This window comes from Dunckerocampus dactyliophorus, chromosome 7, assembly GCF_027744805.1.
Source record: "Dunckerocampus dactyliophorus isolate RoL2022-P2 chromosome 7, RoL_Ddac_1.1, whole genome shotgun sequence".
In the NCBI taxonomy this organism is placed as follows: Eukaryota; Metazoa; Chordata; class Actinopteri; order Syngnathiformes; family Syngnathidae; genus Dunckerocampus; species Dunckerocampus dactyliophorus.
In genome coordinates, this window is record NC_072825.1 from 14,721,167 (window position 1) to 14,743,931 (window position 22,765).

A 22,765-nucleotide genomic window follows, 5' to 3' on the forward strand; every position below is an offset into this window, starting at 1 on the left:
TTCATATTCAATCAGGTCGGAACAGACTAGTGGCAGACATCAGCACAGTAACAACACGGACTTCATTGACCTAAACACCGGTCGTCATGCTCCATGGAGCCCCGTGTACCTCCTCTGTCACTCAGGCAGAAGAGTTGCTTCACTTCCCACCGCCTTCTTGTGAACTTTCCACGGCTACAGCACCACGCAGCCGCGATGGACGGACACCGGCGCCCCGGTGCGGCATGCAAATACGTACTCTGACGTCGGCGATCATGTGGCTTTTGGCGTAGATCCTCCTTGTGATCGCCAATTTTCCCTCTCCTGTCGCCTGTTGTCTGCCTAGCTACTGGAGCTACAGTGTTATAAACAGCTTTTTGCTCTATTCTGTCGCTTTGGGATTGTACCGTACGCTACCTGCGCACCGCGACAGAACCGTGAGCAGGTAAGTAATAAATTATAATGCGTTTCACTTGGCTCGAAAGTACCTTCAAGTCAAAAGTGTACGTATGTGTCTGTGTAGGATTCTTCTCGAGCTTTGCGTATCTTCTAAACACCCCCACGTCTCCGTTTAAATGTTTAACTTGTCTCGCCGCGTCAACTTTGCCTGCCTTGCTAGCTCCACCTGCGAGCTAACGTGTCCGACAAGTTTGGGACATTTTGGGGCGACCCTCCCATGTTCTAGTTGCACTTTGAGACGCCTTGACCGAGGCGAGAGAAGGAAGGAAGCCAGGCAGAGAGTCAGGGAGCGAGAACCGTCGGGTCTACTTTTCCTCCTCCTCCTCCCTGTGTCGACATAACCAGCAAAACATGGCCGTCCTCTGCCGACATGTTGTTACGTCGCTGACGAGGAGGAGGGGAAACATTTGGGGCGAGTGTTTCCCTGCGCCGCTCTGTCACACCTCGGACGGAAAGAGAGCGCCTAGCTTCTCTCCCCCATTGCTGCATCCGCTCCCACGAAGCAGCAAGGGGGTCTGAGTGCAACTATTGGCCCGATGTTGTTTATACACTTTGATTTGTGTGTGCGTGTGATGTAGACGGTGACGCCTCCTCCCCGCCGAGGGCAGGCTGAGGCTGCGTGCAAGCTCACTGACTGAGCTGACTTTCACTGCAGTGGACCGCTGCAAGACGCCAGGCGTGGTTCTTTCTGTTCCCAATGTCAACTTTGGGTACGAGCCCAGAGCCTCCTGCGTTAGCCAACACACACTGGCACCCTGCGAGCCTGTTGGGGATGGGTCGTGGTGATGTTGAGGACGTCTTTGCATCTCGCATATTATTACCAAGCCCCTTTTTAAAATGAAGACTGGATGTACAGGGCACAATAACACACCCATAGTTCTTGTTCTGAGGACAATGATCTAGGTCAGCCTGCCATCATGTGAACAGAATATCTATCCGTTATTGGCAGATGTCAGGATCGTCACATCCTTAAAATGTACAAAGAATTAAGTGCAGTCAATCAAAGCTTTTTCCTTACAAAGATAAGGACCCTGTCATGGAGGTATTCAGTTAACAACATCGCTGTCATTGTGGTTGGAGTTTGCAAGATGTTTTTTTTTAACTGCCTTACATTATGATGAAAGGTGTTTGTAATCGGGCTGCACAATTCAGCAAGCATTGTGAATCACGATTTTCTAAATAAATTGGATTCTCAGAGGTGATCATCCTCCCTACCCATGTTCAGGGCCATCTGCTTTCATTTGAAAGAAACCACTCTTTTTACTATTATTTATAATAATTAATATAAAAACAATGACTATTTACATTATTATTTGTATTTAGTTTTACGATTTATATTACAAATACGTTAATACCAGACCTCTCGTCTTACTCTGTTTTGGAGGAAGTGTCGGCAGCCATGCTAACGACAGTGTATGGCAAGTCCTTGAGTAAAATGGTAGAATTTGTGATGCAGCTCATTACGTAAGAAAATATGTTCTTAAATGTTGATATTTAGAAATGATATTGCATGTTAGTGTGAATCTAGTAGTTTTGTGCAGCCCTAGTTTTGATTACCATATTCACCTAAAGAGAGAAAATATCAGAAGGGTCTCGCACTGTCGGCTGCAAAACCACTTTCCAACTAAAATAAACACCTAGCGCTATTGATGTTGTCATTCAAACAATATTATCATCTTTAAATGTTATTTGCATCCAATCACAACACTATGGTTTTCATCATCTAATGACATAACATAAAATATTCCTCGACAAAGATTGCATGATTATCTTTGTACATTGTTGTGTTAGAGTTCAGTGGATTGTGTTTGTAATGTTTTGACTGGTCAGTAAATGTGCGCCAAAGTACATAATTTAAGCCGTTTAATTGTTTCTGGTTGTTGTTTCTGCTCAAATGTCGTTTAGTTGTAGAAAGAAGCGTAATAAAGGAGATGAGGAGGGAAAAAGTAGCATCCTCGTTGCAACAGACAGCATCACATTCACTCCTAGAGAGCTACACTATTGTGTTGTGGAGGTTGTTTTGCTCAGTATAACTGTCAAGATAATCATCTGGATTATTATTTCCAATGACAAGTTTACCTTTTGAAGTAGTATGGTGTTCAGGCACGAGACAACATCCCCCTCACACTGGGATGACCTGAGAGTCTCTGTTCGGGAACACACACTGTTGAGTAGCGGCACCCGATCCTCAAGAGATCTAAGGGGGTTTGATCACAACACAGTTAACCCACCTGTCATACTCGGTACCTGGAATTCCTCAGGGTATAAACTTGACTCCTCGCACTACTGCTCTTTACATGTGAAGAGCAGTTTAGCTCATGTTCGTTCGCATGTTTCCCGCTTGTGATGTTGCAAATGTGAGTTAATGTGTAATTTATAGTGACAGCAGGATTGTGTTTTTTTATATTGTGGGAAGAATCAAAGAAAGCCATCTCTTGTTGATCAAAGTAAACTTCATTTTTGATGTTACTTTACATCATACAAAAGATCAACTGTGCGCCTAAATGTAACTGCACACCGTTGTAAAGAAAGAATAATGAACAACTACCAAATTAGATGACAACGATGACAGATGTAAGATTGAGTTTATATGTGTTTATGAAGGGGGTTGGGGCGATGACAGGATTGCGAACAGATGTCTCATCATCATCATCATCATTGCTACACAGCATTTCAACTGAAAATCTTTTTGTGGATAAGAGGGTAATGGTTCACACAGCTGACTTGTATGCATGGTGATGGATCAAGTCCAACACAATGTGGTGTTTTTATTGCCTTGTAATGACTGGTGACCAGTTTGAAATAGAGGCTTCCTTCTGGCCGTATATCAGCTGTATCTAAACTGGATACTTGTATACAGTACATGCTGAATTGTTGCTATTTTAGGAAAGTGTGTGCTAAAATGTGTCGATCCTCCATTTTGCCCAGCCCTGAATTGTTTCACTGTGTGCCACAAATGCAAAGAATGTCACGGCCAAACATCCAGCTGTGAGGGGATCCACTCTCTGTGCTTCCTGGAAGTTTCCTGGTTCCTTCTGTACATTAGTCGGAGGCTGGAAAGCGAGCTAGACTCGGTCTGTCAAATTTAGTGGAACAGAAAATTGCAGCAAACGAAGAGCCGCTGTCACGTACTTTGCCCAGAAGCAAAGTGTGGTCAATTGAGGATTTACATATTAACTTACTGCTGGTTTATATTGACAAAAATTCACAGTCAATGAAATGGAGTCAATATGGGTGCAATCACACTTGTCATTTTTGGCCAGTTTCTTCTGCTAGTACGGTTTGTTTGGTCAAATGCGAACGCAGTCAGGATCAAAAAGACCGGTGCAAACAGGTGAACCGAGACCGCCTGAGAGATGGGTGCCCAAAAGCGTGAATACAGTAGTTAAACGAACCTAGCTCTTTTCAACAAATGAATTGTGTTTCTCATTACCATTTGGTAATCCTCGTCCAACCCTTTTGTATAAGCTACATTACGTATCTATGATCTCCTCGAAATTATATGGTGATATGATGGCATACATACCGAGAATAATGAAAACAAACGAGTAATTCCATAATTTCTTTACATGATTTTATGGCTGCAACTAAAGATTATTTTCTTAGTCGAACCCTAATGACGATAAGCGGTATAGAAAATGGATGGATGGATTAATCTGAAGCTGCTTGTTTTAATTGAGTAATTGATTAGAACCACGACAGACCAAATCAATATGAAACATACATAAACAATTAGTGGTTTGGTCCGAAATATATCAGAAATGAGGCAAAAATGTGGATCACGGTTTTCCACAGTCAAAAATTATGTTTTGTTTAAAACACTAAGATAATAGGTCTGCTTTCATGGATGACCCAGGAAATTAAAAAAAAAACACATTTGAGAGGCTGTAATCAGAAGAAATTTACATTTTAAGATAAAAAACAATTAATCAAATGCCAAAATAGATGGCAATTAATTGGACAGTTGATTAATCATCGATTCATCCATTAATTGTTGCAGCTCGGGGGGGAAGTAATGCAAAAAAAAGTATAGAATTTTGAAATGTCAAATCGGTAGGAACCCTGCCAAAAGAAAGCTGAATGAAAATCATAAAAAATAAGAGCTAAATATAAACTGAGAAGCGTGAATACCATAGGTAAACATACCTGGCTCTTTATTTTTTATTTTTTTTTTTAAAGGGGGTCTTGTTGGACATTACTATTTGGTGTAGTCATCAGAAATGCAGTCTGGAACCTTTCTGACGTCTTTATGCACTTTGTCATTGTCACAGCTCAGCTGGTAAAAAATAAACCTGCCATAGAAAGGAAAGTTTGACAAGTGTATGTGACCTGGAAGATGTTGTCGTTTGGGTGCATGAGGTTGTCAGACAGTGTATACGTCAATACGAAGTCCAATTGAGGGGCTAACTTATGCATATAATTAACTGAGACCATTATTTGGTCCACTGACAACCACAAACTAGACCGCACTAGAGTGACCACCAAGTATCTTTCTTTTAAAGTTTTGGTCCAGACCATAGTACCAGACTACAAGTTTGAATGCATCCTATGTCTTTAGTGTTCATCCAGGTAGCGGAGCCAGGATTTATTTTGTGTTTCATATACCATATTGTCAAATTAATTTGGTGTAAAAGAACTTGACTTGACTTGGCCCAAAAAAAGCCTTGACCTCAACCCCGTTAAACACATTTCAGTTTAACTAGAACATAGAATTTTAGGAAAACCCTATCTTCCAATATCACAGAGCTTGCAAATGTTCATTTGGGTTCATGAAAAACAGCTACAGTATAACATTTCCAAGAGGAGACACCAAATGTATTTTCTTCCTTTTTCAGTTCCTATGTAATGACCAAGTGTTTGCAATACTTTTATCAGTATTGTGGCTGTCGAGCATGCAACACAGAGAGCCACTGGATTGGCCTGATGTCCTGCAACACATCTGTAACACCACAAAGACTGCTGATAAATAGCTATTGGTTTATTATAGACTATAGCTGACTTTTAAGGAGCCATTGTCTAACAGGGAAAACAAATACATTACTTTTTTGGTATTATTCTTTGTGCAGTCAGGCTAAGTTATTCCATCACACACCATCCATTATATCTAATTTTGTCTTGTTGGCTGACGTACGTCCTTTTTCCCCGCAGACATCAATAGCTTCCAACATCTGCTGACTTCACATCCAACATTCCAATCCGATTTCAGACCGTCCTTTTGTCTTTTTGAAACACTAGACTGAGTGACGGCACATTTGCAAGATGAAGGTGAATGTGAAGGTGAACTATTATGCTGTCGCCAACATCGATGCGTCCCGTTTTGCTTCAGCTTTTCAAGTGTGTTAAGTATCTAAACCTCCTACACACATGATCACTGTTTTTGAGGCGGAGAAGTGTTTGGAAGGGGAGATGTCATTTAAAGAGGTAGAGCAGAAAAGTTCCATGTGAATAGAAGTGTCGATGACCCACATGAAATGTCGGTGCCCTTTAAAAGCCAGTGCTTGGTGTCGCTCATAATATCGTCAAAAACATATTGCGTACTTTTCTGCAACAACAGACTGCACCTGAATGCAACAGGAGTTTGGAAAAAATACATTTTCCTATTTGTTCTTTTTGGCCACTGCATTTTTTTTTTTACTGTGAATGTGCCCTTTCATCCTTCAAATTTCAACTTTGAAGAAGGCAAGGAGAGGCAATAGAGTGTTCACTGACAGGCTCACTGCACTGCATCACGTCAGCCACGGGCAGAGCAAAGACACACCAACCCCCACCTCCCCGAGTAGCGTGAGGGTTGAAACACTTCACATGTGAGGAAGGCACAGAGTGACAGGTGGAGAGATTTGGCTGCACAGTAACAGTGAGACTTACACAAATACAAAGACTTCCTCATTGTGAAGAAACATCAACTGTTTTCCCATGGTGTATACAAATACACATCAGATCATTTGAACTGATGAGGATGATGTCATTGCCACGCTGACCTAATTTGCAGACTCCTGGATTCAAGATGACCCGTCCCATTCTGAGGTTTATTCATTTAGCACAACTAAAAGAACTTTTTTCCCCCTCCTCTGTCAGGAAGTTTAAACGTATTTACCAAAACACAACTATCCAAGAGCTGTACAAGGTGGAGTGGGACTTGCTGCTACTGTATCAGTGTGGTTAATTGCAAGAGCTTCGTTGGAACAAATTAATTAACTTTGATCATGATATGACGATCATTTTTATAACGAGATCATGGGTGCTGCCATTCCACATAACATTCTTACTCACGGTGTCTTTAAAGAAAGAGCTTAAAAAACAGGTAATAGGTAGATAACAACAGACAAGACACTACCAATGAATAATGTTAATAATCAACAACTACGGGAGTTCTAAACATGTAACTTAGCAGCCATTTACAACAACAGTACAGCAAAGCACACTGGGAAACAGGAAGTGCCGTTGTCAAAACCATATACAGTACGGAGACGCCGCATCGAGCGCTGAGCCTACGTCAATGTTGCCACCTTATTGGATGTGGCAAAGCTGCGCTTTCAGTGAATACAAATAAATGTTCTTACTTTCATAAGGCGCCTTTCTACAAAGAAATTTAATTCAATGCCTCTTGTTGACACATTTACACACGCACTAATATACAGTATGTGTGTGTATAATTTGTTTTTAGTTGGGCCACTGTACTGTTGCATTAAGCAGAGTTCAGAATGGCTTCACATTATCTTTGTTGTATTAGCTGGTCAATAAATATCTAAAATTGTAACATGGTGAAGCTGCAATGATGCGTTTGCTGCAAAGGGGCATTTTTGAGTCGGTCTTCAATGGCAAAATATGCATGTATTAGAATGATGACAGTTCGAAAATAATAGTGTATGTCAGTCAAGGCTGCCTGGTCAAACATTTATTTACTCTTCAATCAGACAGGTGTGGCAGGCAGCATGTGCTCAGTATGGATGAGCTTGATTTACACATCACTGCTCTGTTGACATTAATTGCCCACATTGCATACAATCACGTGTCAGTCTGAGTGGAATTGATGTGTTTGGTCTTGCAATGTGTATTTCAGGTGCAACGAGGCTGATAAAGTAAAACATTGGATTCTTGACTGAATGTTGTATTTCCTGACTTGACAGTTTTCTATCATCAGCTATGTAGGCCACAGTCTCCGACAGTTAATATAGGCTGAATTAGGTCACTCATTCTAGTCGTCCGCAATTTGCTTTGAAAAATGGAAGCTGAGGACCATGTGGTCATGCAAAACACCTTCATCTCTGTGCTGATCTTAAATCACATAATTGAACATTATCACCATCAGCATTATCAACCTAAGTATAGTGCATGAAAGGCTTCACCTGACTGTTTCACTATCACATGAATGAGTTTCTGCTTTATTCAGCCGTCCAAGTGCTTATCCCAAGATTTTTATTGTTTCAAGCCTACTAGTTTTATTTTTGTCTTTAATGTCAAATATGTGTTCACATATTGTTTAATAGAAAATAGCTAACCCACTGTTGTGATTCATTTTGCAGTTTCGTACAAGTGAAAGTAAGCCTTCACTGTTGCTGTGCAGAACATAGCACAGCACTTGAGCGCTCAGTGCAACACTTTGCTTTGCCCTAGAGGAGCCATGTGATGAGGTTTGAATTAATTCTGAGGTGGTCCAAAACACTACATCAGACACTCCTGCTGAAACACGCTATATAAACTGTGGCACTGCCTCTCATCACTCACACACGTATTGTGCTCCAAGCTGCTTTGGCCAACTTGCAGGACAAGTGGTCCAGAGGGGAACAACCTCCAGCAGTTTGTACACACCCCTTGTCTACAAAAAATATTTGACAATGTTTACCAAAACTTCAAAGTGTGTCAGTTGGTCATCAGGGTCATTTTTTGTGTGTGCTTTTGGAGCTTTGGTTTAAACGAGATCTTACATACTAGCCTCAAGAGCATGTGCTGCAGCAGTGCAAAAACTTTGTGCACCAGGCAGATTGTGCCAATACAATCATTTCCCATAGCAAACAACTTGCTGCCTCTTCATTTGACATCATTCATGTTCAAAGAATTCCATGTCCTGAAACATGAAAGCCTTTAACTTTAACTGTTATCCTTTGCCCTTCAAACATAATAAAGACACTGCAGTTAATAGGGATGTCCCGATCCATGTTTTTTGGCGTCTGATCCGATCCATTTTTTTTAATATATAGTCTTGCCGAGCTCATCTGATCCGATACTGATCCTCTTCAACAGACTGTAATACTTGTGCTTGTAATTAAGGAAGATGTAGCCACAGATGTAATTCCAATCGCATTATTAATGGAAGATATTTTTATGGCACCCTTATTTTGTTTGCACAATTAGACAAATGTGACAAAGAGCTCTGTTATTTTGAAGGCCGGAAGTGTGTTGTGTATGTTGAGAATGGCTGTTGACGGTTGATACAAGCTGGGTGCAAGAATAAATGTGCCTCTAGTCTTTTTTTTTACTAAGAACCTGCATGTCGTCAGTAGGCATTGTAAAATGGTCCTTTACATTATAAAATTCTCCTTACATTAAAGCAGTAAAACACAACACGGTGAAAATCTACTCATCCAGCCTGAGTCACGTGTGCACACACACACATGCACACAGAGCTGCACTAGCATGCTCTGCTAAACTAAGCTAACCCCGTTAGCTTCCATTTACACTCCGTACCAGAGGAGTTTCCAAGGTTTTTTGCCGCTGTTTCGACATCTTTAGTAGTGTTTGTGATGAGAGTCCGCCACGATTGAGCGGCCCGCCGAGGAAATACCAGACACAAACTTTCCCTCTTCTCACAATGACATCACTTTGTTCACATTTTACTTTCTGCGAGATTCCGGGTTTAACAGTAGAGTCCGTTTTTATTGGCCAATTCCGCAACTCCGTTAATACGGAAACCATTTATTGATAATGGCTCTTGCTGTGGTTTGTTGGAGTCCAAAAGCTGTAGAAATGGCTTTATTAACTTTTCTAGACTTATAGATCTTAATTCATTTAATTTAAGTTATGTTTTAACAGGAGGGGCAATCACTTTTTCACATAGGTCATGTAGGTTTGGACTTTTTTTTAATGTAATGATAAAGTTTCATTTTAAAAACTGCATTTTGTGTTCAGTTGTGTTGTCATTGACTAATATTTACATTTGTTTGATGATCTGAAACATTTAAGTGTGACAAACATGCAAAAAATGATGATCCAAAAACCCATCCATCTATCTTCTACCGCTTATCCGAGATCGGGTTGCGGGGGCAGCAGCCAAAGCAGGGAAGCCCAGACTTCCCTCTCCCCGGCCACTTTGTCCAGCTCCTCCCGACAGATCCCGTGGCATTCCCAGGCCAGTTAGGAGACAGTCTCTCCAATATATCCTGGGTCTTTCCCAAGGCCTTCTACCGGTCGGACTTGCCCTGAACACCTCCCCAGGGAGGCGTCCGGGAGGCATCCTGACCGGATGCCAAGCCACCTCATCTGGCTCCTCTCAATGCGGAGGAGTAGCGGTTCTACTCTGAGTCTCTGCCGAATGACAGTGCTTCTCACCTTATCTCTAAGGGAGAACCCAGCCACCCTACGGCGAAAACATCTTCTGTAACCTGTTGATACCATGATGATCCAAAAGCAAAGCAAAAAATGAGAAATTGACCATGTGTTCAGTTTTACACATGATGACACAGCTTTTTAAATAGTTCTGTTTGGAGTGCAAATTGTAGGGTTTTTTTTGGTTTTGTTTTTGTTACCTTCCAGTACTTACTTCACTGAGTGGGATGTGCTGCAGTGACTCATCCACACCATGTTCTACTCTTCTTGCTGCTCCTATTACAGTTATACTTGCAACTCCAGTGCAGTAGTTTTCTGTAGTATCATATCATATCTGGCTGCATACTGTAAAATAGAGAAGGTCTCTACTGATTTCCCTGTGCTTTATTCTGTCTAATATAGGGGTGTCCCGATACAACTTTTTCGCTTCCGATACAATACCGATATTCCAGCCTTGAATATCGTCCGATACAGATAATGATTTGATATCAACACAACTCATACATACTTTTATTACTTTGTAGTGTTGAATGTTAGAAAAGGCATGATCAAGTGATATTACTCAAACGGAGAACAATAGTCGGCAACAGTAGGTATGAGGAAAAAGTCACCCATTTACTCCTTTATGCATGTGGGGTATAGTTTTATTCACAATATAGTGACAACTAGGCATAATATAGCGAGGTTCAAGGTGCTCAAATGCGTTTAAACCTGACATTATTCACCATGACGGGCTTGCTATTTTCTGTTATAGCTAACGAGTTTTTGCCATTCCACGGGAGTTTCTCGTGTGATGCCACTTCATGTGCGTGATGAGGTTCGTTGTTGTAAACTTCCCCAGTTCTGTGCCACCGCGAGAAACTTGTGCATGATGAGTTTTGCACTCAGCTGCAACATCTTTTTACTGCCACACGGCTGACATCAGTCCTGCTCCTTGCTACTATGTTAGCATGCTAGCAAACACTGTTGTTTTGATCACATGGCCTCTATCCAGTCGCTGCTGGATAGACGTGTTGTGGCAGAGTCTCGAATCGAATCCAATATCAGAGATTTGAGATGCAGGCCGATACAGTCCAATGTTGTTTTGTTTTTTTGCTGATAGCGGTGCGATATCCGATATTTATATCAGATTGGAACATCCCTAGTCTAATATACTCAAAGTGATTACTGCAAAGGCTCATCAGTGCATTTGGTGACATTTTGTGACTTCCTTAGAACTCCAGCACGGCTCCAGCAGTATAATGCACCAAAGTGACAAAGAGCCGCACAATACGCAAAGAGACAGCGAGACAGACTGCAAGTGACTGCCAGGCTAAGTATTCATACAAGTTTAATGACCATCCAGACAGTAGGGAGTTGGGGCTCCAGCACAGAGCCGCCTCTGCACATAGAAGCTAAGACTAAGGTTAGACCCACTAAAGAGCCGATGGCCGACTAGTTACTTTACTTTGACTCGGCAAAATGTTTACGATTAATTCAGTTTTATGTAGAAAAATGCAATCTGAGGACTGGGACAAATAATTTGGTATCTAGAAAATCTGTTAAAGGGTGTTTTGATTTCAAGTCACCCAGCTTAGTGCAATGAGCTCGTCAATGTGTTAAGTTAAGAGTAGTATGCCTGTTAAATTATAGATGACATGTCTAGATAAGAAAATGGACTGTACCCATATTTTTTTCAAAGGTTTCATTCATTGCTGGTACGGAGCCAGTCAAGGCAGTGAATCAACCCCACCGTGAGCTTCTGAAAATGATAGAAGGGGGAGGACGATGGTGTTTGTGCCAGTGTGTGTCTGCAGAGTTTTCTCTTTTTATTTGAAACAACTTGTGCTTCCAAAGACTGTTATTCTGAGTCGGTCCGTACTCAAAATCAGCAATTGCTTAGGCATTTCCAAAGTGACTCAGTATCTACATCAATAATAGGCAAACCCATGTCTGACTATTTCTGTGATTCCTTATTCCGTTAACACTGACTATCAATTTGTGTAGCCTTTGTTCTCACGGCTTACTAATATGGATGTGAAATAAAGGGAATTGTTCTTGTTGTGTGGGCTCACGACACATCAGTGGTAGGAGATTGTCCAGCTCTAGCTTGACTCAGCCTCTTTCTGGCACCACCTTGGCTACACACATCTGAATATGAGCGTGTTTAGCTTGAAGCCTCAGTCTCCACTACTGTGCCCCTTTTTTTGCCTGAACAATGCAGTTCATTTTTAATTGGTAAGAACACTGACTGCTGTAGCACCTCATTTTGTTTATTTGGTCACACTCTGTTTTCATGCTCACTCTCTTAAGCCACAAGCATCCAATTAATATAAGGAAATACTGGTCATTAACTTCCTACTGAGTGACATTGATGAAGACATTTACTCTCTTACTTCCAATTCCTACCCCAAATGAGCAGTAAGGGTGATGAAATTCAGCAGGTTGTCTGCAGTGTATTTTCATTTGCAGCTGACAAATGCATCTTCTCTTTCTTTGGGACGGATTTTGGACTCACTGCTAATTTTGAAAATGAGCGGGCAAAGGGGAGCAGAGTGATACAAATTGGAAAAGTGTGCCTCCCATATTTTTTATGTCATGATGCTCCAGTAATTGTACTTCCTCAAAATGTTTCTTGCAACAAGGGTGCTTCTCCAACCTGCCACGGTGTTCTTGACAACTTGTAAACTGGACTTGTTCTATTTTGCCTTGTGACTTTCCTTTAACCTTGTCTGTTAGCAAGGAGTCGCATGAGGGGGGGGGGGGCGATATGACTAGCAGTCCATCACTGTGGAATCTTGGCAGAACATTTTCTTTATGCTTTAAAGGCAAACATCCTGTCCGCTGTTTCGTGTGGTGTTCTCCTAACTTGCCTTGACCTCTAAAATATCAGCTGCGAGTCATCTCTGCACATATACTGTCTATGTAACAGCTTCTTCACTACAGCTCTACGTGCTCAGTTGCTATAGCGACACTGTGGTAATGAGTCTGCATTCAAATGACGTCTCAGTGGGGCTTTTGAGGAGTTGCGTTATCTGAGGAAGTACTTCGATACAATTTGTGCGTAACTGTCACAGAAGTCATAACACTTAAGTGTGAATACTAATTCTACTCATGTCTGCACAGAGACCGACGTATTGTTATGAAGAGGGTATTTAAAATGGAAGGCATATGTGCAGTTTTATGGAAGCTCATTATTGTAGAGGAGCGCTCACTCCATCAAGTCCTTTGATTTGTTTTCCGAGAACATGAGAATGAAGCTTCAGTATGGAGCCTCTAGAACAGGGGTGTCAAACTTGTGCCATGGATGGCCGAGACACTGCAGGTTTTCTTTCCAGCCAGTCACTAAAGCAGGAGATTTTAATGATCAACACCTTCAGTTTGAGGGAAGGAACTCATCAATTAAATCACCTGCTGAAGAAACTGGTTGGAGAGAAAACCTGCAGCGTCTCGGCCCTCCAGGGCACGAGTTTGACACATGTGCTCTAGAATATCAATCGACTTTTTCCAGTCAGACTAGCTCGCTGTCTACCATCTTGCTTTTAGAAAGGGGTTCTCTAAACCCCCCACAAAATACTGTATAGCTATATAGTTCCCTGCATTTAAGCTGTCTTTCTAAAATCTATTTGCGTGTGGTTCTTTTTCTGCTACATTATCCAATGTGTGATGAGTCATTATTCTCAGAACAACTTGTTTGCATGTCTTGTATTGACTCTGCAGCTACAGTATGTCATCAGTAGGGTTGGGAGTCGTTTGTTGATTCCGGTCCAATTCTGATTCCTCGTTTCGATTCCGGTTCCTAACGATTCTTGATTCCGATTCTTTTCAGAGGTAGGGTCGTAAAAGTTTGCATGGTTTAAATGTGGGTGCTAACCAAAGTTCTTGGATGAAATGTCTGAATGTCTCCATGATTTTTTAAAATTATATAAACTTTTTATAATTTACTTTGCTATGAATTTCTCACAGGGCTATTTTTTTAACTAGTGTGTATATTTATACCTGTATACGTCAAACCACTGAACTTGAACGTAAATGTGACAAAGTGTAACTTAACGATGTGACTGAGTTCCTACTAACCTGCTTGCAGAATATTAAACAAGTACGGTGAATGGAGTATCACTTGGCGGGGCCTGGTCAACTGCCTGGCTAAAGCTAGCTTTAACGTCAGGTCGTTTGTCTATGAAAAAGTGCACAGCCTTACGTTAGCTGGACATTTGCGTTGGCCACTGTATTCAAAGTATAAATTGTAATTTGTTGGCTTCTTCAGCTTTGCATAAGATTGATGTAATTTATGTTTTACCTGACTGGTTGGAAGACGTCCGTCGTAGCGCATCAAAACAGGGCACTCTGGACACCGTGAAAGGTGTTTAATTATGTTAGTGGTGCTCCCTACTTTGCATGATGTGATGGCGTTGCAAAGCACCGTCGCAGACTGTCCATAGTTGAAATCGATGAACACAAACACTTCCTGACGCTTCTTCGTCGTTGGTGTTATGCGGCCATTTGTTGTGGTCTGTGGGCTGGTCGATCATGGAAAGTAGGTATCGGGAAAAAAATAATTAACGATGCTGAGAGAATCGGCATTTTAGTCCCAGTTCCCATCGATGCTTGATGCCCAACCCTAGTCATCAGTTACACATCATACTTGTTGGCGGCATATTTTGAGAATGTTTGTAGTTCCAGTATCTTTGAGAATACCCCACCTGAGAATGTTTCAATGCCAGTATATTGAGGTTGTCATGGATGTAGCTCAACTTACCATAACTGCTCGCATGTTGCTTGTTGACCATCCATTCCACACTGTAGACTTTAAGGTGGCAATGTATTGGTCTCAGGTAATTGTGAATACAATCACTTTCTTACGGATATAGGTAGCATTAAAGCTGCTGCATGTCACAGAAAGCGGCTGCTTAGAGGGCAGTAACTTTTAAACATATTTTATGCATTATATCCTCCCATCTTTCTGCTTTGAGTATGTAAAACCACTATTGGTAAGCTGGCCAGCTGTGGTATTCTTATGTTTTTGGTTGGGGAAAAAAACAATTATTTTGAGCCGGCGACATACAGCAGGTTTCACAAAAAGGACTCAAAGCTATCATTTGGGCAAGCAGATGCAAGCAAGTATATCTAATATCCTTCTTGGTTGTCCAGGTGGTGTCCTGTCATGCATTTCCACAAGGTCAGCCTGCTGTGGAGCTGATGCTGTCAGCGAGACAAGCCCAATACTTCACCCTCCATTGCCCTCGCTCAAGCCACTCATCCTGCCCCAGGGAGCAGCCCTCCTGTTCTAAGAGTCTGACCTGTCCCAGTACAAGCCAATCCTTTGGGCTAGTCTTTTCACTCTGTGGCAGCCATCCTGCTTCTCTTGCTCCCCAGGCATAGTCTCCTGTACAGAATACCTGGCCAAGAAAAAGTGAAAGCAGCCCTCATTATTCATCATGTCTAGCCGGCGGAAGGCTTCCACCCCCTGTATGATCCGACCACTAGAGACCATGGTTGAGCTGGATGATGAGGAGGAGGAGGTACCCTTTTCATATGTGTGGGATCTTAAAATTGTAATATTTTGTATTTTTTTTAAATGAATGATTTTCGTTGATTTAATGTAAGTATGGTATTTAATTTACATTTACATTTATCATAAAATCTCATCCAATTGTTAAAGTGGTTTTGTATGGCCAACCTTCAGTGAATGATTGCTTTATTTTTCTTTTACTATCATAATTATGGACAATTTCAGATTCAGGAAACTTGCTATACTACTTACAAGTCCTACATTAATTAATTAATGTAATATAGTTATATAATTTAGGATGAATAGTATATCATGCCATGTCCTCTAATCTGAAAACTGTTGTCTCCCTCTACCAGACAACAGGGAACCATGCACAGGAGGATGCTATGGAGACAGATCCATCTGATGACCAAGACCCAGTGGAGAAGACCTCCGACTTTCCAGCAGCTCCAGACATTGCAGTGACAGAGTCACAAGATTGTTCCAAGCCTTCACGTAAGCAGCAGCAGCGAGGCTACGAGTGCAAATACTGCACATTCTCCACTCAGAACCTCAACACGTTCAAAGAACACGTGGATGCCAACCACCCCAACGTCATCCTTAACCCACTGTACCTGTGCGCTGTCTGTAACTTCAACACAAAAAAGTTTGACTCCCTGACAGAACACAACGAGAGGAATCACCCCGGCGAGAGCAACTTTAAGTTCAAGCGCACCAAAATGAACAATCAGACAATCTTGGAACAGACAATAGAGGGCTGCAGTAGCAATGCAGTCATTTACAATAGTTCCAGTGTAATCCCAGTGTCAGGACAGAGCACTTTGCCCCCCAGCAAAGCCACCACAGTCAAGATAGGAAAACAAAAAGTCATGTCTTCGGATAATAAACGGATGGAGCCTCAGTTGTGTAAACTGAACCCTGACCTGACCAAGAAAGCCATCACAGCACTCAATGTGAATGGGACAGTAATCATCCCAGAGTCAACTCTCCTCAAAGCTGACAGCCTTTCTCACATCATGCCTTCCCTGCAGCGGCCTGTAAACTACACCCAGGTAGGACAAGTACATCTGCTCTTCCTGAATAGCAAAAGGGGGAGGGAGCAATACCAACAATTTTAGCAATTCTATGCCTATAGGGACTATATATATTATTTATTTTTTCTCTGATTAAGATCAGAAACCCACAAAAACAGAATAATCGCTTCATTGGCAAAGATGTTTGTGTCCCCATAATGCTACATTTTGTAAATGACACATTCTCCGAACCTGCAGAGTCCTTTACAAGGATCTTCTATGTATATTTTGAAATTAGTAGTCGTGGGTGAAATGGAAAGTCCATGGCTGTAATTGTTACATAATTGAGGTATAGTGATGATAAAATTAATTTTGGATAATGTTTGATTGATGGTTTAATGGGGCGGGGGACATGAAAAAAACTGACACGAATGAGTGGCTCCGATATTAACTGTAATTGCATCATTATTGATGTGCTGTTTTCAAAATATGCACACAATTTCTGCTACACAAATAATATTGACAAAGTACAGGAAATTTGGAAATCCATTAACAATTGTTATCTTTTGTATCTGTCGCCATCACGCATGTTAATTACATGGGAAATGCCTTGACCGCCTTCTGTTTTGCTTCTAACACACACCAGCTGCAATGCAAGAAGCCTGGTGAAAACGTTGGTTAAGTTAATTATGTATCTAAACATTTTGTGGTGTCAAATCATCATGATAGTTACAACTGACATTTTTTGTGAGTGCAAGATTTTATTTGCCACTATTTTTCATGAACTTTTTACTTTTTTTTTTTTTTTATAATGTGACAGTGATTCAACACCACAAAACAAAAGTTTTTTTGTTTTAAATGTTGACTCCCTTGTCATGTTTTTAGTTAGCAGGTACGGAGGATGTGTCACATGTCAGCACACACAGAAATACTTGTATACCATCCGGGTACATGTACTTCAGAAGCATTCCCAGGATTGTGCATGACAAGGTTAACTCGCATCTGAAAAAGTACTTTTAAGGAACTTTAATTGAACAACTGGCGCGATGTTTAGTTGGAAGATAATGCCTCGAATATGGAATGGGACACCTAGTGAAATTGCTAACTCCTGTATCTTTCTTAATCTCTACTATTTTACTATGTCAAAATGAGTGCTGTGGAAAAAAAATCAAAGCCAAAATTTTCCTCATCCTCCACTCCTGACTAAAGTAAAGGCATTTCAAGTGAGAATTCAACTAAAATAAACATTTCAAACTTTTGTCGGTGATCCTAACTATATTGTCTACAATGTTATTGCAGGTGCCGAAGATCGCCATTCCCCTCAACACAACCAAATACAATCCTTCTCTAGACGACAACTTGACTCTCATATCTTCCTTTAACAAGTTCCCATACCCAACACAGGCTGAGCTCTCCTGGCTCACTGCTGTATCCAAACATCCAGAGGAGCAAATTAAAGTTTGGTTTACCACACAGAGGCTCAAACAAGGCATTAGCTGGTCACCAGAGGAGGTAGAAATTGTCAAATTATTCTAAATGTATGCTTCATTTTATTTGTTTTAATGTTGGATGCCACACAGTATATATTGTCATCCCGTGTACTGTACCATATTCAGTTGCTCTGGGAAATACAAAATATTCCTCTCACTCACAGTCCACCTCACTAGGTATTTGTGCACAATGTAAAGATAAGAGTATGAGCTTCATCAAAGATAATACATTCACTAAGATGATGAGATCATTTTTGTTTGTTTTAATGTTATTAAATATGTACATTTCTCCCATGCCAGGTAGAGGAAGCCAGAAAGAAGATGTTCAATGGTACAATCTCCTCTGTGCCTCAGACCTTCACAGTTGTAACACCTCAGCTCACTACTCAGTCAGCCATCAACCTGCCGCCAGTGACAACAGCCGCTAAAGCAGTGCAGTCTTCAGCCCCCGTCCTCCAGTCCGTCCCCTGTCAACTCTTGGGACAGACCAGCCTTGTGCTGACTCCTGTAGCCAATGGCTCCACTGTCACATGTGCGCCGTTGGCACTCACTCTGGCTAACCAGGTGCAAAGAAAACATTTTTAAATAATTCTGGTCGTGGCACTGGCAATTGTGAAAATGTCCAGAATATTTATTTGAAATATACTGTAAAAGCACTATTTGTATCAATCTCCAACTCAAGGCATTCGTCACCATCTTTTCCACAGGTGGCTCAGTCACTCAAACGACCTTTGGCCTCTCCCTCAACCGCCTCAGACAGTAAACGGCCCTCCATCATTCAAACAATTTCTGCGCCTATTGCCACACCCAAGCTGACATCCCCCAAAGTGTTAAATTTCACCGCAGATCCCAACAAAACTGCAGAGCAGCTATCTGTGTTGCGGTCCAGCTACACACAGTGTCCTTTCCCCGAGGAGGAAGAGGTAGGAATAATGCAAGTAAAATGACAAACATTGTTATTGATGTAAATAAAGACCATGGTTCTCACATTATGCAATGTTGCATCTTGTCGCATGACAGATCTACAGACTGATAGAGACCACCGGACTGTCCAGAGGAGAGATAAAGAAGTGGTTCAGTGAACAGAGGCTCCTTAATCTCAAAGGTGATTGGTGTCACACACCACAAGTGATGAATCATCCTGATCGTGTCTATAAGCTTTAAACAAGCTACTTTTATACCAGCAACGTGCAGCAGTTCTGCCTTAAAATAACAGCTTCATAATCATTTTGGAACACTGGCTTGGGATAAGGAGAATAGTGTCTTTGTTGTTTCCATGGCAACCCCAGAGCAGCTACTTTTGGTGGTCTGTTAATATTGGCGGGCCAGCATGGGCACCTCCAAATGACATGAAAAACACCTTATGGGGGGGGGGGGTTTGCTAACACAGTCTAGACTACAATAGGAGTCCCATTATTCGCTTGCTGTGTTTTAATAGTCACAAATGTGAAAGACAAATGGTGGAAGACAAAGAAGTAATGATATGTATGTTCTGACAAACAAACAAATGTGTGTTGTCCATTAGTGCATACACAAAGCAGAAAAGATGGCATGACTGCATTTGAGTTACAGTAAACCTGTGTACACTCATTTAATGGTGTGCAAATTTTATGCCATCAGCCATGTTTCTCTGCACAGTAAACTTGTTTGAAGTGAAATTGAACAGAGCTTGTGCCAATATATGTTTTTGTTTAGAATATAGTCTGCATGTTTTCAAATAGAATGCTTTGCTCGTCAATGATCGAACCCCTCGGCCCAGGGCCGGTGACATTTTTTGGGTCTACCACTTGATCTTTTAAGAAGTCTAAACTGACTGTCTTACTGCGTCCAACCTCAGCAGCAATGGCGTGCTGAGAGAGGCCTTGCTTATGCAGCTCAACAATCCAACTGTGATCAAAGAGAAGAAAGCTTTTTTGCCTTTGCCATCAATACCTGACAGAAAATGACATTGAATCCACATTTTTGCGATGATTTTGGCTTTTAAAGGCTGTGGTCTTAAACTTTTGATCAGCTGATGAACAGCCTATTTTACTTGTAATGATTGTTTGTAATAAATTGCTTACGCAATCTTTTTTAATGTTTTTAATGTCACTGCCATTTTTTTTTGGGCATTTTGAAGTTCTATTTAAGATCCAACAGTGCAAAATGTAAATTCTTGCAAACTTTGATCAGGAATGTAGTTTAAATTGTGGGTCATGTTATACAGTTTTCTTTCTGTATGCGTTTGAAGGTGTTCCTCCTCCTCCTGTGCTGGTGAAAGCTGAAGTGACTCCAGTACCTAAAGAGGGCCCTGTCAGGAAAGCAGTTCCAAGTCAGTTTCCTTTGTTGGAACGAGTGAAGGGAAAGTCTTCAGAGCAGCTGAAGGCGCTTGAGGAGAGTTTCCATAGAAGCAGCACTCCAACTGACACACAGCTCGGTAAGACTCGGCTGTCACACTTCTCACATGAATGGCAATGTATGACTTTAGACTTTTACTTTAAATAAGAATAATAAAATGGTGGCGTTGGTGTTGAGTTGAAAAAAAATGTTTTTATACTGTGTCCTTACGTTTTTTTCAAACAAACGGTTACTGTGGCGGTAGATGCCAGTCAGCTTTATTCATAGGGATTCATAACAAATTCAGTTCAAATTTGTTATGTTAAAGCACAAATACAGGCCGACAGTTGACTGACTGGTCAAGCTACTACACCACACCCTTTTGCATGGAAGATGCATCTTGTTAACTTTTAAACTTTGAGACCAGTTTTTAAAAAAGGTAGCACTAATATCTCTGATTTATGTACCGTATGCATTACAGGAACAAAACAAGCGCTATCAAATATGCCACCTAGGGGCTTAGAGCATAGGTGGGGCATAGAGATGACATCAAAGCAATCACATTAATCAATTAATAAGTGCTGGGATCATCCAGCGGAGTGGTTACGTGATTGCAGCATCATTCCGCATCATTCATTCTCTTCTTGGAAGAAATTCACATATTGCAGAACAGATGCAGGCAGAGAACAATGATATCTCAATATTAGTGTGACTACTTGACAAACAACACTTGCCTTAGCATTTACACAATGAGCCCATGGAGACAGAATTCTTCTTATTGAACTTTGCTGTTGTGCTGCAGACCAGCTGGCCCAGGAGACCAAGCTCTCCAAAAGTGAGGTGGACTGCTGGTTTTCCGAGCGCAGGGCGCTGAGGGACAACATGGAGAAGGCTCTACTCAGCGTGACCTCCAAAAGCACAGAAGACAAAGCCGACAGGCCGGGCGTGTTGCTCAATGGGTCTTCTCATCGTGAGCAGGATGGGAGAACGCTCCAAACTTCAGTCCTTCCTTCTTTCCTTTCTTCTTCCTCATCCTCCTCATCCTCCCCTCCTGTACTCGCAGCTTCCTCCCCTCATCCACCGACCTTGTCCGCCTCTGCATCACCCCCCATTCTCACATCGTCCTCCTCATCGTCGTCCCCACATCCACCCATCCTCTCTGTGTCGACAAGCCCAGCTCCCATCTCAAGTGGCTCCCTATTTCTGCTTCGCGAGGTAATACGACACTCCAGCAGGCTAATACTTGTATGAAGTTGTGATCAGTGGTACGCTGATAAATGCTGCTAAAATTACAGTTACCGTATCATTTTAAAATGTAATTACAGTAGATCCCCAGTTTTTTTGAGGGTTCGTTCTGGAACCATCTACCAATTTTGAAAATCTGTGAATAATTGAGATGCCCGTATCAATGTTGAAATGTTTTTTTGACACTAATCAAGCCTGGGCTATGTGTAAGACACTACTGTATACAGTATAATTTGCTTGAGGAAGTGCTGTCTGTAATGATTTAGCTTGACATTTACATCCATACTCACACAACACAAACCAAAAAGCAGTTATCAAACCAAGCGCCTCTCTCACTCATGGTGCAACCAAAAAAATGTTTATACTAATTTATACCTGCTAGGTGTGCTGGGTAACATCCTGTTGCAAATTGTTTCGCATGTATATTAGTGTGTAAGCATCTATGTTGATACTCGCATAGTCCCCGTGGTATGAGTTACATTTTGTGTTGCACATGTGTCACTTGTGTTATTTTTGGTTGCACCATAAAGTCAGATGTTCATGTGTTGCGTGCTACGTTATTTATTTTACTACAAAACATGACGGAAGGCAACTCAATTAATAGTTATTGAGATGTTTTTGCCCTACGATCAATGTGGAGGCTTATTTTCAGCAAATTTGGATAATCTTGTGATGATGTTGATAACTTGGTGTCAAGCGTGGTACAAATTGCCTCCGGTGAGTAAATTAGACATAATTTTTTGAAGCAGAAGCTGCGCATTACACTCTGATAATTGTACACCAAAGTGTAATAATTATTTCAGGAAGGCAGAAGCCTCCTGGGAGCACATGGCTTATTCTGCCACCTGCTGTGTTTATTTGCAAAGTAGAGTGGGTTAGTGAGGGCTCATCACAGATTTAGTGATGCGATTGTGGATTGAGTTTTAATTCTTTTGTAATCTGACCCGTCTTGGCAGATGTTCTGTCGGACCCAATGGCCAACACCTGAGGAGTACAGCCAGTTGGAGGGGCAAACAAGCCTGGGCCGCACTGACATCGTCCGCTGGTTTAAGGACCACCGCTCGGCCGTGAAAAACGGCGAGACCTTGGACTGGTTGGAAGCTTACCAGAGCCAAAACCGTCTTGAACAGCACAAACCAGGACAAGAGCAGAACGGAGACAGTTTTGACAAACAGCAAGGTGTGTCATTGGATGGCAACGTTGGAAAAGGTATGGTGCAGTTCCTCTGT

At 41.6% G+C, this 22,765-nt stretch overlaps 1 protein-coding gene across 1 annotated transcript in view; it reads left to right on the forward strand.

The window, feature by feature from the left end:
• Window positions 1-22,765, forward strand: part of LOC129184949 (zinc fingers and homeoboxes protein 2-like) — a 26,779-nt gene continuing 4,014 nt past the window's right edge. The window contains exons 1-10 of the mRNA XM_054781509.1: window positions 1-424; window positions 15,112-15,482; window positions 15,829-16,524; window positions 17,785-17,997; window positions 18,276-18,539; window positions 18,683-18,898; window positions 18,996-19,080; window positions 20,206-20,391; window positions 21,094-21,506; window positions 22,493-22,745. Of these exons, the coding sequence (XP_054637484.1) occupies window positions 15,399-15,482; window positions 15,829-16,524; window positions 17,785-17,997; window positions 18,276-18,539; window positions 18,683-18,898; window positions 18,996-19,080; window positions 20,206-20,391; window positions 21,094-21,506; window positions 22,493-22,745 (2,410 nt within the window). The 5' untranslated portion in view covers window positions 1-424; window positions 15,112-15,398. The remainder of the gene's footprint in view (window positions 425-15,111; window positions 15,483-15,828; window positions 16,525-17,784; window positions 17,998-18,275; window positions 18,540-18,682; window positions 18,899-18,995; window positions 19,081-20,205; window positions 20,392-21,093; window positions 21,507-22,492; window positions 22,746-22,765) is intronic.